The following is a 16,075-nucleotide window of genomic DNA, read 5'->3' on the forward strand; positions in this document are numbered from 1 at the left end:
TGTGGTTTTCTTGGTTTAATCCGGCGTCTGAAATAATTATTTGAGAAAAACAGCTGCGGCGAGCGCTCGGGCAGCGGCGGGGCCGGCGGCGTTCGATGAACGCGGCTCCTCCCCACGCTTCCAGGGGGGGTTTGGGATGCAGGGAAGGTCCAGAGCCTCTCCCACATCGACCTCTGCTTTTTGGCCAACGCATCCAAATTTGCTTTTGAGCCCAAATTTGCTTTAGCCCAAATTTGCTTGAGCCCAAATTTGCTTTTGAGCCCAAATTTGCTTTTGAGCCCAAATTTCCTATTTAACCTAAATTCGCTTTTTAGCCTAAATTTGCCTATTAACCAAAATACGCCTATTAGCCCAAATTTGCTTCTGAGCCCTAAATTTGCTTTAGCCTAAACATGCCTTTGAGGAAAAATACGCCTATTAGCCCACAATTGCTTTAGCTAAAATTTGCTTTTTAGCCTAAATCTGCTTAAGCCCAAATTTGCTTTTTAGGCCAAATTCGTTTGAGTCCAAATTTCCTTATTAGCCCAATTTTGCTTTAGTCCAAATCTGCTTTAGTCAAAATTTGCTTTTTAGCCTGAATTTGCTTCAGCCTAAATATGCTCATTAGCCAAAATTTGCTCCTGGGCTCAAATTCACTTTTTAGCTGAAATTTGCTTTAACTCAAATTTGCTTATTAGCCCAATTTGCTTTTGAGCCCAAATTTGCTTATTAGCCTAAATCTGCTTATTAGCCCAAATTTGCTTATTAGCCCAAATTTTCTTTAGCCACAATATGCTCATTAGCCAAAATTTGCTTATTAGCCCAAATTTGCATATTAGCCAAAATTTCCTCTTGGGCCCAAATTCACTTTTTAGCCCAAATTCATTTTAGCCCAAATTTCCTTATTAGCCCAATTTTGCTTTAGTCCAAATCTGCTTTAGTCAAAATTTGCTTTTTAGCCTGAATTTGCTTCAGCCTAAATATGCTCATTAGCCCAAATTTGCTTCTTAGCCCAAATTTGCTCTTGGGCTCAAATTCACTTTTTAGCCAAAATTTGCTTTAACTCAAATTTGCTTATTAGCCCAATTTGCTTTTGAGCCCAAATTTGCTTATTAGCCTAAATCTGCTTATTAGCCCAAATTTGCTTTAGGCCAAATTTTCTTTAGCCACAATATGCTCATTAGCCAAAATTTGCTTCTTAGCCAAAATTTGCTCTTGGGCCCAAATTCACTTTTTAGCCCAAATTTGCTTTAGCCCAAATTTCCTTATTAGCCCAATTTTGCTTTAGTCCAAATCTGCTTTAGTCAAAATTTGCTTTTTAGCCTGAATTTGCTTTAGCCCAAATATGCTCATTAGCCCAAATTTGCTTTAACCCAAATTTGCTTATTAGCCCAAATTTGCTTTTGAACCTAAATTTGCTTTTTAGCCTAAATCTGCTTTAGCCAAAATAGGCTCATTAGCCCAAATTTGCTTTAGCCCAAATTTGCTTTTCAACCAAAATTTGCTTATTAGCCTAAATCTGCTTATTAGCCAAATTAGGCTCATTAGCCCAAATTTGCTTATTAGCCAAAATTTGCTTATTAGCCAAATTAGGCTCATTAGCCCAAATTTGCTTATTAGCCAAAATTTGCTTATTAGCCCAAATTTTCTTTAGCCACAATATGCTCATTAGCCAAAATTTGCTTATGAGCCTAAATTTGCTTTTGAGCCTAAATTTGCTTATTAGCCTAAATTTGCTTATTAGCCAAAATTCTTTCTAGCCAAACTTTAATTTTTGACCTACATTTGCTTTAGCCAAAATATGCTTTTGAGCCCCAATTTGCTTTTGAGCCCTAATTTGCCTTAGCCTGAACCCCTCCAGACACCACCACCCCTGGGAAGGGAGGAAGCATGGCAAAGTAAAACAAAAAAGCCCCAATTTCCACCTCTTCTACACCTTCTGCAGAGGGCCGAGGCGCTCTCTGCTTTTGGTACAGACAAGAAAAAGCCCCCAAAGGTGATTTTTTTTGGTCTTATTTTGATACGTAGACGCCAGGTCCTTTGTGCGGCAACCGCATCGCACCCCCGCTGCGGGGGACAACGCAGCGAAGCCCTCAGCCCTTCACAAAGCTCCTGTTTCCTGCCATGCCCAAAGGATAATATGAAAATAAATGTATTTATTGGCGCTTTTACACCTCCATCCAACAAGCGGCTCTTTGGGGAAGGTTCTCATGCAAAGCAGCAACCACCGAGGGAGGAGAAGTGTCAGCAAAAAGCCCCTAAAGCTTAAAAAAAGCACCAGAAAACCCTTCTGCAAACAGCTCCGCTTTCGTTCTCGGATCTCACATGAAATATCTCTAGAAAGGACCCACATATTATGGCTAAAAAGGGTTTTTTCCGCCCTGCTCTCCAGCAATAAGGGGTTTTTTATTCCCCCCATCGAGTGCATAAGGACACAGCATCTCCCGTCTGCTCCGGCATCGCCGCATCCATCGGCTCTGCCGCAGAGGGGCGGAGCGGCCTCCGCCATCCAACAAAGCTGGCTCCGGCACAGAGAAAGAAATACATCTACATATAGAGATATGTACGTATACACACACACATATACACACATACACACACGTATGTATCTACACATACATATATACACACACACACACATACGTATATATACACACACATCACATATATACACACATACATACACGTATGTATCTACACATACATATACATGCACACATACACATACATATATATACACACATACACATATATACACATACACACATGTATGTATCTACACATACATATATACACACACATACACATACATATATACACACAAATACACATATATATACCCATACATACACGTATGTATCTACACATACATATACATACACACACATACATATATACACACACACACATATACACACATACATACACGTATGTATCTACACATACATATACATACACACACATACATATATACACACACACACATATACACACATATATACATATACACACATATAAACACACATATATACATATAGACACATATACATACACATATATACAGAAACACATATATACACATACATATACACACATATACATATACACACATATGTACACACACATATATACATACATATATACATGCACATACATAGACACACACACATACATATATATACATGTACATACATATACACACACATACATATGTATACACATATATACACACACATATATATACACATACATATATATACACATATATACACACATATATACATGTACACACATATATACACACATACGTACACATACACACACATACATATGTATACACATATATACACACACATATATATACACATACATATATATACACATATATACACACATATATACATGTACATAGATATACACACACATACGTACACATACACACACATACATATGTATACACATATATATACACACATATATATACACATACATACATATATATATACACACATATATACACACACATATATACACACACACACACATATATACACACACACACATATATATACACATACATACACATACACACACATACATACATATATATATATACACACACACACACATATATATTAAAAAAGAGGACTTTAGCAGCCTTTCCAACAGCCAAGAGCCAGCCCTCGCTGTCTCCCATCTTTGCAAACCTCAGTGGCATCTCACTGGGATTAGAGAAGTAAATGGGGGAAGTGCACTCATGAAATATCAAAATCCCCGGGTTATTCAGACACTGAAATATGCCCAAAACCGGGCGTGTGGTTACCAGTAACTCCCTGCAGGGGCTGAGGAGCCGAAGCACAACACTCCTCTCTTTTTCTCTGTCACCCAAAGCAGCCTCCTCAGCACCGCTTTTGCTGGGGAAGGAGGTGGAAATTTGGGGCACACTCCCCCAGTTTGGTTTTTTGGTCCCTAAGAGACAACTCGGTGAGACTTTATGCAAGAAGTTTAAGGAAAATGCTGCAAACTCACGCACCTTTGTGAAAATTAAAGGTATTGGTGATGGCACAGCAAGGCCTTTGTCACAGCCACGTGCTTGGGGAACAAGTTAAATGCTCACACAAGAGCATACAGAGCAGGCATCATCTTCACAGACGCCAGCGGACAGGCAGCAAGGGAGGCTTTGAATGAAAAAAACCATCAAATAAGACCCAAACCCAAACAGTTCTGCCTTCAAAATCCCGCTTTTAAAATACCTTACTGGCCAAGAAAAAACGCGGAGCAGAGAAAAGAGGCAGGAAAAATTCAATACTGAGCGTAGGGCAGGCTTTGATTGCAGCTTGTGATCTCTCTCAATTCCTAACCATCCCAAAAAACCCCTCCAAACCAGTGCCCTATCTCACATTTGCTTTACGGCGGCTGCACAGCGCCGATGCCAAACCGGATTTGCAGATCCAGATCCCATTGCATGAGGTTTAACTCACGACCGCGGCCAACGCGGCAACGCGTGGGTCTGCGCCGCAAGTGCACGCAGCCCACGGCGGCCTCGGGCTCCTGTTCGGCTTTGAGATCAGTCTTAATTTCCCATTAATAAAGCCCGGCTCAATTTATGGCTGCGCGCTAGCGGCACACGTGGTTTGCATCTTTGATGCGGAGCGAGAGCTTTAGATAAGGGCTGAGATGAGTTCGTTTGGAGGAGGAGGTTGTGAAACTCCCTTCATCCAAAAAGGGAAGCGACTGCTCCCTGCAAACACCCGGCCCTGGCCCTTTGTGGGTATTTTTGCAGCCCTGATTGTGTTCCCAAAAAAGGGGAAACTCTCCCTGTGCTGCAAACAGTGGAAACCATCCCTTAATGTGGCAACAGCGAGGAGACGTCTCAGTATGGACGTGCAGAGCGATGTCGATGCACAGAGCGATAACTGCTCGAGACATTGCTTCCTCAAGTACCCAGCCCCAAAATAGCCCAAAGAAAGGGGGCTGGTAGCCAGGATGTGTTATATTCATATAAACACACGTGCAGATATAGGAATATGGCTGTTTCTATAGGAACGTCAGCCGGTGCGTGCCTGCTCTGGGTGTATTTATGGCTGCTGAGTCTGCAAGTCGCCCAGCGCAAAGCAGATGGCAAGAACGCCCCGCAGCGCAGCTCAGCGCCTCTCCTCGCGTCCGGGGAAGGTGAAACCCAATTTGAAGCGGCTCCGAATAAAACGGCACCGCCACCTCCAAGCTCACAGCCCCCGCCAGCCCCCATGGCTCTGCACAGGAGACCAGGAACATCTTCCCCCGTGACGGGCGCGTTGCTGCGGTGATTTGTGACCGCTCGGGGAACCCTTTGGGACAAGAGGTTGCTCCAAAAGGGCGATCGGATCCATTAGCGGCCACGTGAAAGAGGTTTCCCGCTTGCGTGCTGCCTCATAGACTCCGTTTTCACGCCCAAAATGAACGGGCGCGCTAATGAAGCGAGCGGAGAGCGCGCCCGATGCGGCGTTGAGGCGATGCTTTGCAGCTCGGCTCGTCCTCCGTTGGCGTTTTCCCTGACAGGACCCGCATTAAAGCTGATTTTTGCATATTTTAAGGCGTTCTTAGCTATTCCGCAGTGTCTTTAAGACGACAGAGGGGGAAAAGCACGCAGCTTCAAATCCAGAGGTGCTAATTCTTCATTTTAACTGCTGCAGCAGCCAATATGGCTAAGAAATCCTTGCTCTAGAGCAGCGTTTACCAGACCAGCGACATAAAAGCCGCTGCCAAACCTCCCTGCCCAGCCGTTTCTGAGAAAATCCGAATTAGAAAGGACCTGACATGAGCTGAAGTTACTTCTCTACGCACAAGCTCAAGCAATTTGGGCTGGTAAGCAATTAAATCACACAAAAACAACCCCACGGATAGATTTCATCAGCCAGATTTGGGAGTGGAAGATGCAGCAGAGCCTTATCGAGCGCATCCGCTGCACCCAGGCACCTTTTGCCAGTTAAATTCTAGCGCTGCATGCAGGCTGCACACAGGAGGAGGACACTGCGACAGCCGAAAACACACAAAATATCCATTTCTGGATGAATTTTGCTTCAGTGCCTGCCCTTTAAAACAGCCCCCTGGCAGCATTGGCCTCATAGGGGGCTGTCTCAGCTTGTGGCTGTCCCTGCGTGGGAGGGAAAAGCTGCTCTGGAGAGCAGCTCCTATGAGGAATTGCAGGCAAAAAGCTGCAGTTTCACCCACAAATGTGCCCAAATTTCCAGGTGAAGTCGCCTTCTACCAGTTGGCTTCTTCCCATAAAGACTTCTTAACAAAACCCCTATACCAAACCCATTAAAGGTGAAGATCTCACAGGTCTCTTATCAGCATCCCTGCTAGCCAAGGCTGTGCTGAGGAGGTTTTTGGCAGCGGGGTTAAAGCCAGGGTGTTTATTCACCTGCAAAATGACAGCAGAGAGCAAGGAACGGAGAGGACACCAAGTGTTAAAGACACTTGCAGCTCATAAACCAGCACAGGAACCAAGCGCTGCAGCAATCCCTGCGCCCGTGGCACAGCAGCACCCACCCAGGGCTTGTTTTTTAACTGATACCATTTCAGATGGGATACGGGGGGAAAGGAAAGGCAGCAAAAGAGAAGGTGCAGGGATGAAAAGCAAGCCCCGTGCTGGGCAGCACCAGGGCTAATAAAAAGGGCACGGGGAAGGACCACGGTGCAAGGGTTACGACAAGTGCACCCCTATGGGAGTGGGAAGCGCTGGTGCAAAGCCCTCGTGCCAAAAACCACCCCATTTCCCTGCAAGGATGGCTCTGCAGCACCAGGGGCTTGCAGGATGCTCCTGGCCACACTGGCTGCTCTGTTTGGGAATGCCAAAGCAGCCCTTGCACTAAGAGCACGACTCCTAATCAATACCTAATCAACTGGAGGGGATGCAAATGTGGTTTTCCCTATGCAGAAGGAAGCGCCGGTGTTTTGGGTTATTGCAGGTTGAGTCCGGCGGCCGTTTCTTCACGGAGCAAGATTTGTGCCGAGGTCGAGCATCCGTTGGTGTCTGGATTTTTGGATTTGGGAAAAGGGGATTTGGGAAGCGGTGCGGAGCCGTTTCCAGCTGACAGACGAGGGTCTGAGCCAGGCCAGCGCCGCACGCGTGCTCCAACTGCAAAGCAGCGCCGGCGTCCTGCGAAACGGCACCGAATCCCAGCCATAGGAATGATAAAGATTTTAACTTACAGGAAACGCTGCTATTAAATAATATTTAAGTCTTAATTATATTTTAAAACAGCCATTTTATGAAAAAAAGAGGTTCTATTATAGTGCTTTTGTAGTTAAAGGTCTGTCAACATTTCCATTTTAAACCTTCATTTCTAAGGGGTTTATAATTTGGTCATAAAAATTCATTCTAGACTGGAACTTGGCATACAGGGGCTCAGCCTAGGAGCAATATTTTTTATTATCCAATTTGGTTTAAATTGGTTTGGCCGTTTTTAAGTTATAGGAGTGTAAAAAATAAACGTTTACTGGTTTCAGATGCCTTCTCCGGCTTATTATTATTCAAAATTAGCTTTCGCCTCCACCCCACCTCCAAAAACACCTTCAGCGAGAGGTGGGCGCTGTCACCGCGCTCTGCCGACAATACACGAGTTACCACTCATATCAAATCGCTTCTTTTGATGCTAACAACCTAAAGACTTACTATAACCAACCACCTTTTTTACGCGGACCCCATCACGCGCCGTAAACGCGGGGAGATTTGTGCAGCATCTGCCGCTCTGTGCTTGACGCCCAGGTACCGCAGCTGCAAAGGCCTTAATTTGGGATAAATAATTAACTCTGGAAACCTGCATTCTCGGGAAATAACAGAAGACCTTTCCTGCAAGATGGTTTCTCTGCCGAGTTTTATTTTGGCTGTGGCAGCTCCACATAAAAAAGCTGCAGGTGCGAAGCAAAGCAGGCGCGGGCAGCCCAGGAATTTGTCGCCGCTGAGCTTCGGCTGTTTCCTCCCATTTAAAAAGCAGCAAAAGAAACCGGGGTTTACGGCTCGGCTCCTGGAGTCACTTGGGTGCAGTAGGGACACGATGGCAACGTGACTCTGCATGCAAACCGCAGGCAAAGTGCCCGAGCGCGGCGCAAATCGTTACCCTCGCTCCGTCGTTAACAGCCACGATTTGGCAGTTTAATATTTCACAGGTAAAGGGGAGCGACCACTTTTGGGGACCCCCATTTGCTGGGGTGCCCTGGTGTCACCGTAGCATCGTGGTGGCAGCGTCGCCCTGCAGCTGAGACCCGATGGCAGTTGTGACACACAACCCTGCAGGGGCAGCTCCAGTGCCTTGCCAGCCCTACCCAACTCTACCCTGTGTCACGGAAGCCCTTCTCCTCATTAATGAAGCTCAGATTTCCAAAGACATCACGGCTCCTTCCTCATTAAATCACAGGGGCCGCGCGGAGCCCGAATTCTTCACGGAAAACACCCTGCGCCTGCATCCAAGTCCAGTCCCGCTCTGTTCCCGTGCCAGGACAGTAACAGTTCCTACTGGAGGACGGGGTGTCATAACTCTGCCTAATAACCATTTCAATTCCTGGTTGCTCCAAGAGCACACAGCCAATTGGGCTGAAATTTTGCTTTGAACTCTGAATTTCTTATGGGGGTTGTCTGGCTTCCCCTCATCAGCTACAGGAACAAAGCCTCAAGAGGCAGAGCCCGAGGAGGCTGCTAAACCAGTGCATGAGTGTTTTGCTCTGTACCTGCTCGTAGTCAAACCCCATTTATTCACGTCCTGGCCGGGGCTGGCAGTGAGTTCCTGCAGGGCTGAGCCATCCCTTTGCATTTTCTCATACAAATAAAGGTGTCTCCTGGTAGGAAATATTCTCTTACCTTTTGCTTTACGCCATAACTGGAAGGAGAGGATGGTAACAAAAAAAACCCCTTTGAAATCACAGCAAAAGAAAGATGCTTTGGTGTAAAGCAAACGGGCACGGGCGCTTTCTTCCCCTCACCTCTGCCCATTTGCTTCACATTATTCTGCCTATTTTTAATTGCAATCGCTCCTCTTGAACCATCGGCTGCCACTGAGGATGCTCGGCCACTGCCAGACCTGCAGAGACTGGGACAACTCATCCCTTGTACTGGTGGAGCTGGTCCCTACCTGGAATTGAAGCGAAGAAACCCCAGTACAAACCATTACTCCACGGCTGGAAATCCCATGGCAAATTCAAGCGCCCAAAGCAACGTCCTGGACCGCCTGAAAGTTCACACCATGACAAGGAGAGCTTGGCAATTCCTGGATAGAGAAGAGGAGCCTTTTTCCCCCTCCTGTCTACACCAGGACTCATCTAAAAGGAATAATCTATATTCGTTTGGATTATACAAGCTACAAAGCACACCTTAGCTTCAGTTCCACATTTAACCAATCGCAGGAGCCATTTGTTGCCTCGTATATTACGGAGCAATAGAGATTTAAGGGATAATGGTCATGGCGGCAGAGTATACAAAGCAATAAACTGCTTTTGAGGTTGGTTAAATGCCAAGCGATGCTGAGGCCTCGATGCCATAAACATTATTTCTATTATATGACAAGATAAGAGGATACAATAAAGCACAAAGAAGAAAAATCATTTTCTGGCCTCGTGAAAGTTCTGGGCTTCGCGTTTCTCGGACACCGCACGAGCATCACCTCGGTGGCACGGGTTTAAGGGGAATAAATCGTTAAATTAAGTGGGGGGGGGGTGGTTTAAAAAGCAAACGATTGTTTGAGGAAATGGCCTGTATAACCGTAGCGTTGGAATTAGGGCCCGAGCGATGATTTGTGTCACTTGTAAAAAGTGAAACGGTGTGGAGGGAGGAGGCAGGGGCTAAGGAAAAGCCTTGCTCCCTGCAGAACATATTCAATATTATGGGCCCTCCATTAGTTTGGGCAACAGGAGTGGACCAAACAGTTTTATTAATAAAGATGTTCCTCCGTTATGGCACTTCATAAAGCCTCGAGCCTTCAGCAGAGAAGCAGGAGAGGCAGGGCTGGTGGAGAGGCACCTCCATCCATCGACCCGTGTTTCCCAGCGCCAAATCCACCCTCGGGCAACCCCAGAAGGGTTTAATGTAGTTTTATAGGGGAGGAGACACCCCCAGAAGGGTTTAATGCAGTTTTACAAGGGAGGAGGCACCCCCAGAAGGGTTTAATGCAGTTTTATAAGGGAGGAGACACCCCCAGAAGGGTTTAACACAGTTTTATAGGGGATAATTACAGACCCAGACGTTGGGCGACTTCCCTCGCACCACCGGCTCATGGTAACGAAGCAGCATCCGAAGTTCTCACCTTCCTTGCAGGCCTTTGCTTTGGATGCCTTCCACGGGATGGCTGAAGTTTTAATTACCCTGTGTTAATGAGTCAGAGTGGTCTCATTATACAGACTTAGTTAATACCTTTCAGCTTTTAACGGCCACGCTGAAGTTTACGGCGAGCGCTCGGCTGCGCTCAGGCCGCCTTTCATCACTCAGTGGATTTTCAATGGGTTTAGGAGATGTAAATGATGATTATTTCAATACTGCTCATCTCAATACCGATTTGCCCACCCCAAATCACTTCCACTGATCAGATCCAGTCCAGGTCTCCCTCAAGGCATCGCCCTACGCCGCCTGCAGCCGTTTTAGGAGCCAGGGGCCTGCCTCCACCTCCCTCCTGGCCTTCAGACGGTGGCACTGGGGGGACACATCCCTCTTTATGTCCAGAAATGTGGGGAAAATGCCTCAGCTGTCCTCTTGGAGAAGAAGCCAGCCCGGTGACCTTGGGAAGAATCAATTTTAAAGCAGCGTATGCGGCACATGGAGAAGTCAGCTGCGTCGCAGCAGATTCGCTGCTGGGAAGCGATCACGTACAGAACCCAAAAATAACCCCTGCCAAGGACCTAGCAACCACAACATGTTTACAGCCCCACTGCCTGCCATGGGATGGGGGGTACAGAGCCGCTCGGCTATTTTCGGTGCCCGTTCCCTCTTTCCCCTCTTCACTTCCCTGAAAAGCGAGCTTTACAGCTGCCTCCTACGCAGAGGAAGGAAAAGGAGGACAAAAAGGTGTATGGCTTAAAAGCTGGGGCTGGTACCTGCTACAGAGGGAAAGCGGCATCCAATGGCTCAAAGAAATCGCGCCGGGAAGCAAAATAATCTTGAATTTCCTTTAAATTAAAGGGGAAAAGTCACCATTGGCTTCACAGGAGTTGTCTGCAGTCTCCTGTTCAAATCAGGGTGGCTCTGCTCTGCCTTCTCCTCCCATGCTATGAGAGGCAGAGTAATTTTGGTGAGTGGATAACATAAGGGGATAACATAAGGGGATAACATACGTCCCCGTGCCCATCATGAAAGCCCATCCTAATTTCCTCAGCCCACCAAAACCAGAGCGTGCTCCTCCAACAGGGGAAAATCCATAAAAGAGGGATAAAAGCACGCCAATGGATTGGGCACAGATTAAAGGTTTAGAAATGAGAGAAAGGAACAGAGATGCTGATGGTGAAAGCTCACAGTGAGCCAGGTGTTACCCCAAAAATGCCAGCCCTGATAACCCAAGAGGCTCAACGGCCACCAACTCCCTTTTTTCCTAAGGAAAACGCACCAAAAGGTCTTAAAATAATGAGAAAAAAGAGGCTGAATCCTGCAAGGAAGCCTCCTCCCGCATCAGCCACAGCCTGGGAAAAAGCTTCCCGAGCTGAGCAATAGCACGGCACCGCTTGGGTGTGCGTTTGTGTGCCTGGGTGAGAAATAAATACCCAAAATTACCTTCCCGAAAGCTCAGAGCTTGGGATTGCCCGGACTCTGATGTGAGCTGAGGTGCTCAGCACCTGCAGGAAGGTCAGGATGTTTCTGTAGATCCCAAAGCCCCGACCGTCCCTTTTTTGTCCCCTATGTGTGAAGACACGGGGTCTCGATATTTAGGAACGAGTTGAGATCAGTGCAGCCCCCTCTGCCCCTTACTAAGGCTTCACCTCACCACGAGTCCACAGGAAGACGCCGTTGCTGATGGGATGAGCCCCGGTGGCTCCGCAGGGGTCAGGGTTAGCGCCAAAAAAGCAGCTCAAGCTGCTGGGGAAACAACGCCGCACGTGTTGGGTGTCCGAGCAGCTGCTGGCCTTCATCAGCCCCCTTAAACTTCCAATTTGGATTTATTTTTACCTTGTAAAGCTCCCAATTGCACAACCCTGTCCAGCTCATCACAATGATCCCATTTCACTCCGCTCGTCCCGGAAAGCGCAGCTCACCCAAGGGTAATTTTAGGGGATGACGGTCCCACGATGTCTGTGCGGCTCTCGGGTACCACTGCGCTTTAGCGGGGAGCAGGATTTGCTCAAAAACCTTCAATGTGAAGCCGTTCAAATAAAGGATAAAAATATATGCACGTAAGAAATTAGGACTTACAGAGAGGGGCTCGGAGCTCCAGGTATTTTAAGGGGTGACTCGATCCACGGGCAAACACTTACAGACACCCAAAACCCAACAGGAAAATGAAGAAGATGCACAGCCTGGGTGCTGCAGCCGAGCAGGTTCAGACTGGAAAGCAAGCATCCTTTTTCTCTAGACCAACAAGAGCAATTAACCATTAGAACAACTCCAGCAAGGGCTGTGGTGAATTTTCCATGGCTGGAAATGTTTTAAATCAAGCTCGGATCATCATTATTTAACACACGCTCCGCTTTGAACAGGTATTGAAGGACGTTCGAGGAAACCGTGCACGAGGTCAGGTTGGATCACCATGAATCACGGCGGGATGAATTACCCGGATTCTAACATTTCAATATTAACATGAAGAATTGGCAGAATTACCCATAAGCAGCAGGCTGGAACAGCGAAAGGAGGAAGCAACCACCTTTATATGTCATTTGTGGGAGATTGTGGGAGATTAAATTTAAATACATTGTTGTTTGCCTTAATTGCTTGTTTGAATCCGATTTTAAGGTTGTATGATTGAAGTCCTCACATCATTAAGTGCTCAAATACGGCTAATACATTTTATAAATGACTTGCGCAATTTCACAGGCAAAGAAGTTCAAGATAAAAAGCAGCCTACGAAGAAGAAAGGAAAAAAAAAAGAAGAAGAAGAAAAAAGAGGAAGATCACCTGCGAGTGGAGAGAAAACGCTTTGGATGGGACCTGTGCTGGAATGACCAAGAAGCTGAGAGATTCTGGGGGTTTTGAGAGTTACCAGATGAGATTTTGGACCCGTTTTTGCGCTAGAGGAATAAATGCGTCGCAGAATCCACGCGCAACCTCAGAGGATGCGCCCTGGGGATGCAGAATTCTCTTTAATTTCAATTGAGAGACCCATTAAGATATTAAATCCACTGAAGAATTGAGGGGGGGAACGCATGGGGAGCACCTTGGGATCGGTTGGAGCTCCCAAACAGCCATAACAGTTTGGCAACCTGACATCAAGCGTTGCAGCCAGGAAAACCACGTGTGTGCATCACTTAATATCGAATTAAAAGCCACAAATCCCACCCCGTCCTCAAAAAGCATTTTGAGGCTCAAAAACCCCAAACCTCCCCGGATTCCGCAGTAATTGCACAACTCCCCCTCGTTCCTCCCGTTAATACGGCGCGTGAGGCACTGCTGAGACCCCAGAGCTCGGCTTTGGGAAGGCACCGTCAAAAAACGAAGCAAAATTAAATGGAAAAGTGCCTCTGTAGGGAAGCGAGCCTATGAGAAACCCAAAAAAGGAGATGTGTCTCATTCAATGCAATAACTGCTCGTCCTAGGAAGCCGAGCACAGGTTTCGCACGGCCGTGGCCGACTCTCGTGCGGTGTCCGTGGAGGAAAAACTCACAATGGCTCCGTCTTATTTTTGCCAGCCCAAAATAGACGACGGCAGTTTGGGGTTTGCATACCACGAGCCATCCAGTGTCACATTCTCAGCTGCTTTAGGGAATACGCCGCAGCGGCTAAGTCATCCCGACAAGCAGGAATAACTGTCCTTTGGTTAAACAGCCTTGAAAGAAAATGAGCAACGTTATCAGAAGACATTAGCGGGAGAGTGGCGTCTTTTCGCTGGTCCGGAGGAAAACACCGACGGAATAACAATACGCCACGAAGCAAGGCAGATTTCATTACTTTGGAGTGCCTGCGCTTGCTCATAACCTGGATTTACACACTGCAAATCCTCTGATCTGATTACCTCCAGTGATCACGTAAAACACCGGCTTTAAACTCTTTGCCTCAGTGATAAAACAGCCACTTTGATTCACAACGACACATTCACAATAAAGTATACTGTAAACGTACCTGTCCGCAGCCGGGGGCATTGCACACAAACGGCCTGTCGTCTCCCATATTTCATGCAGCTGAGTTAAGCTGGGGAGAGAGGAGAGAGGAAATTGTTAAATAAGCTCAGAAAAATTAAAAATATCAAGAGCAGAAGCTGCCCTTTGCAGGGCCGTCATTAATCAACGCCGCGCTCGCGGGGAAGGAGGAGCTCGTCGCGCCCTGGATGCTATCAGGGGAGAGAAATGAATCCAACCCAAGTTTAAAGATGACTTTGGAGGACCCGGTCCATTTTTCATGTGCGAGGGGAACGCGCGGCATCGCAGCTAAAAGGGCTCATTGGGAACCGTGGCAGTGAGACAGCGCGGGCCAGCGGGCAGAGAGGAGCAGTTTTCCACGCCTGGGCTCCCATCGAGGCCCGTCACCAAATCTCCAGAGGACCAAGGGGCTTTCGGCACCGGTGTCACCACCTGCACCATGGGGACCTCGCTCGTCTCTCATAAAGGACCCACGAAACATCGTCCCCTGGATGGAGGGCGTCGAGGAGGGGCAGGGCCTGCATCCCCCTCTTGTAGCACAGACACGGGAGCAAAGACAGTGACAATCTACAGGAAAAAAAAGAAACCAAGCGCGAGCAAGAAGCGAGCGAATAAATCCAAGCCCTCTCTGTGTGCAAGTTATATTTTCAATGGGAGAGAACTAAAATTTGTCATTTAATTAATTAAGGGATTATAGGAGTGGTGCTCCGTTTTACAAGGCAATAATCTGGCTCCCTAGTGGGTAAACTACAAGGCTGATGGCAGGGGTAGTTTATCACAGATTATAGCCAAGCCTAACAAAACACTCACTCCTATTACGCTACAAGTGAAGCTATTCTTATTAATAAAAAAGAAGAGTAAATAAAGTAACCCCCACCACCTCAAATTCAAGAAATAATGGCTCCCTCTGCCCACTGATATTTTTATAGCAGGATTTTAAAAAGCCATAATAAAGCAAACGCTGTCTCTTCGAGGGGGGGGGGGTTTCCACGTCCTGGCTGTTCCCTTTGCTACCAGCATCTCTTATTCCAAGTTCGGCGGCGCACGTCAGCGCCAGAAGGCGGCCAAAAACCGCGTCCAGGAAGACGCAGGCGCTTTGAGGGAAGCTTTTCGCATTTCCACCCATCGATCCACGCACGCCGAGCAGCAGCGAGAGGGTGGGGAGGGTTGGTATTTTTAGGAGCTGGATGAGAAAGTGCTCCAAGAATGCAACTTAGTGGCCGAGGGGGAACGCGTGTGCTGCAGAAAACAATCCCCGTTCTGCTCTTATTGGAAAGCAGCAGCGATCGATTGTTGCTTTATCTGACAGAAAAAAGAGGTTATTTTTCTGTTACCATGTGTTAGGGCAAGCACAGAATCTCCGAGAGGTGGAATTTCCCTCCCCGCAGCACACAACGGCAACCACCAAAAGCTGCCAGAAAGGAGCTGCCAGTTCTTCACCCACAACGAGGAGAGAGACGACCGCAACACCAGGCTGCGTTTAGATTTATGAGTCAAAACTCCAGGGCCTATGCAAATGCAAACTCACAAGGGATAAAAATCCCTCTTGCAAATGGAGCGGGTGAGTGGCCAAAATAAAGGCAATGAAGTTGGCCAGGAGCATCCACCCATCGCAGCACCCCCCAAGCAGCAACGTGGGGCTCACAGATCTGGAGATGACAGCAGCTCTGAGTGGAGGATTAAACCCTGGTGAGGTCCTGACTTGAGGGGACAGGGCTGCAGGTGGCAGCAAGATGAGCCTGGATGAGGACTCCTTGTACCTCCTTCAGATCTGCCACCAAAGCTCCAAACTGGGAGCTCAAGAAACCAAAACACTGACCCGCTGCTCCTGCCTGCAACACAAACTGGGATC

General features: G+C 47.2%; 1 protein-coding gene across 2 annotated transcripts in view; it reads right to left on the reverse strand.

Moving 5' to 3' along the window:
* The window catches only part of ATF7 (activating transcription factor 7), a 44,757-nt gene extending 30,503 nt beyond the window's left edge, over positions 1-14,254 (reverse strand). For both annotated transcript variants that reach the window (XM_010190701.1, XM_010190693.1), the window contains exon 1: positions 14,207-14,254. In XM_010190701.1, the coding sequence (XP_010189003.1) occupies positions 14,207-14,254 (48 nt within the window). The remainder of the gene's footprint in view (positions 1-14,206) is intronic.
* Positions 14,255-16,075: the final 1,821 nt, after the last annotated feature.

Source organism: Mesitornis unicolor, unplaced genomic scaffold (genome assembly GCF_000695765.1).
Source record: "Mesitornis unicolor isolate BGI_N332 unplaced genomic scaffold, ASM69576v1 scaffold10630, whole genome shotgun sequence".
Lineage (NCBI taxonomy): Eukaryota > Metazoa > Chordata > Aves > Mesitornithiformes > Mesitornithidae > Mesitornis > Mesitornis unicolor.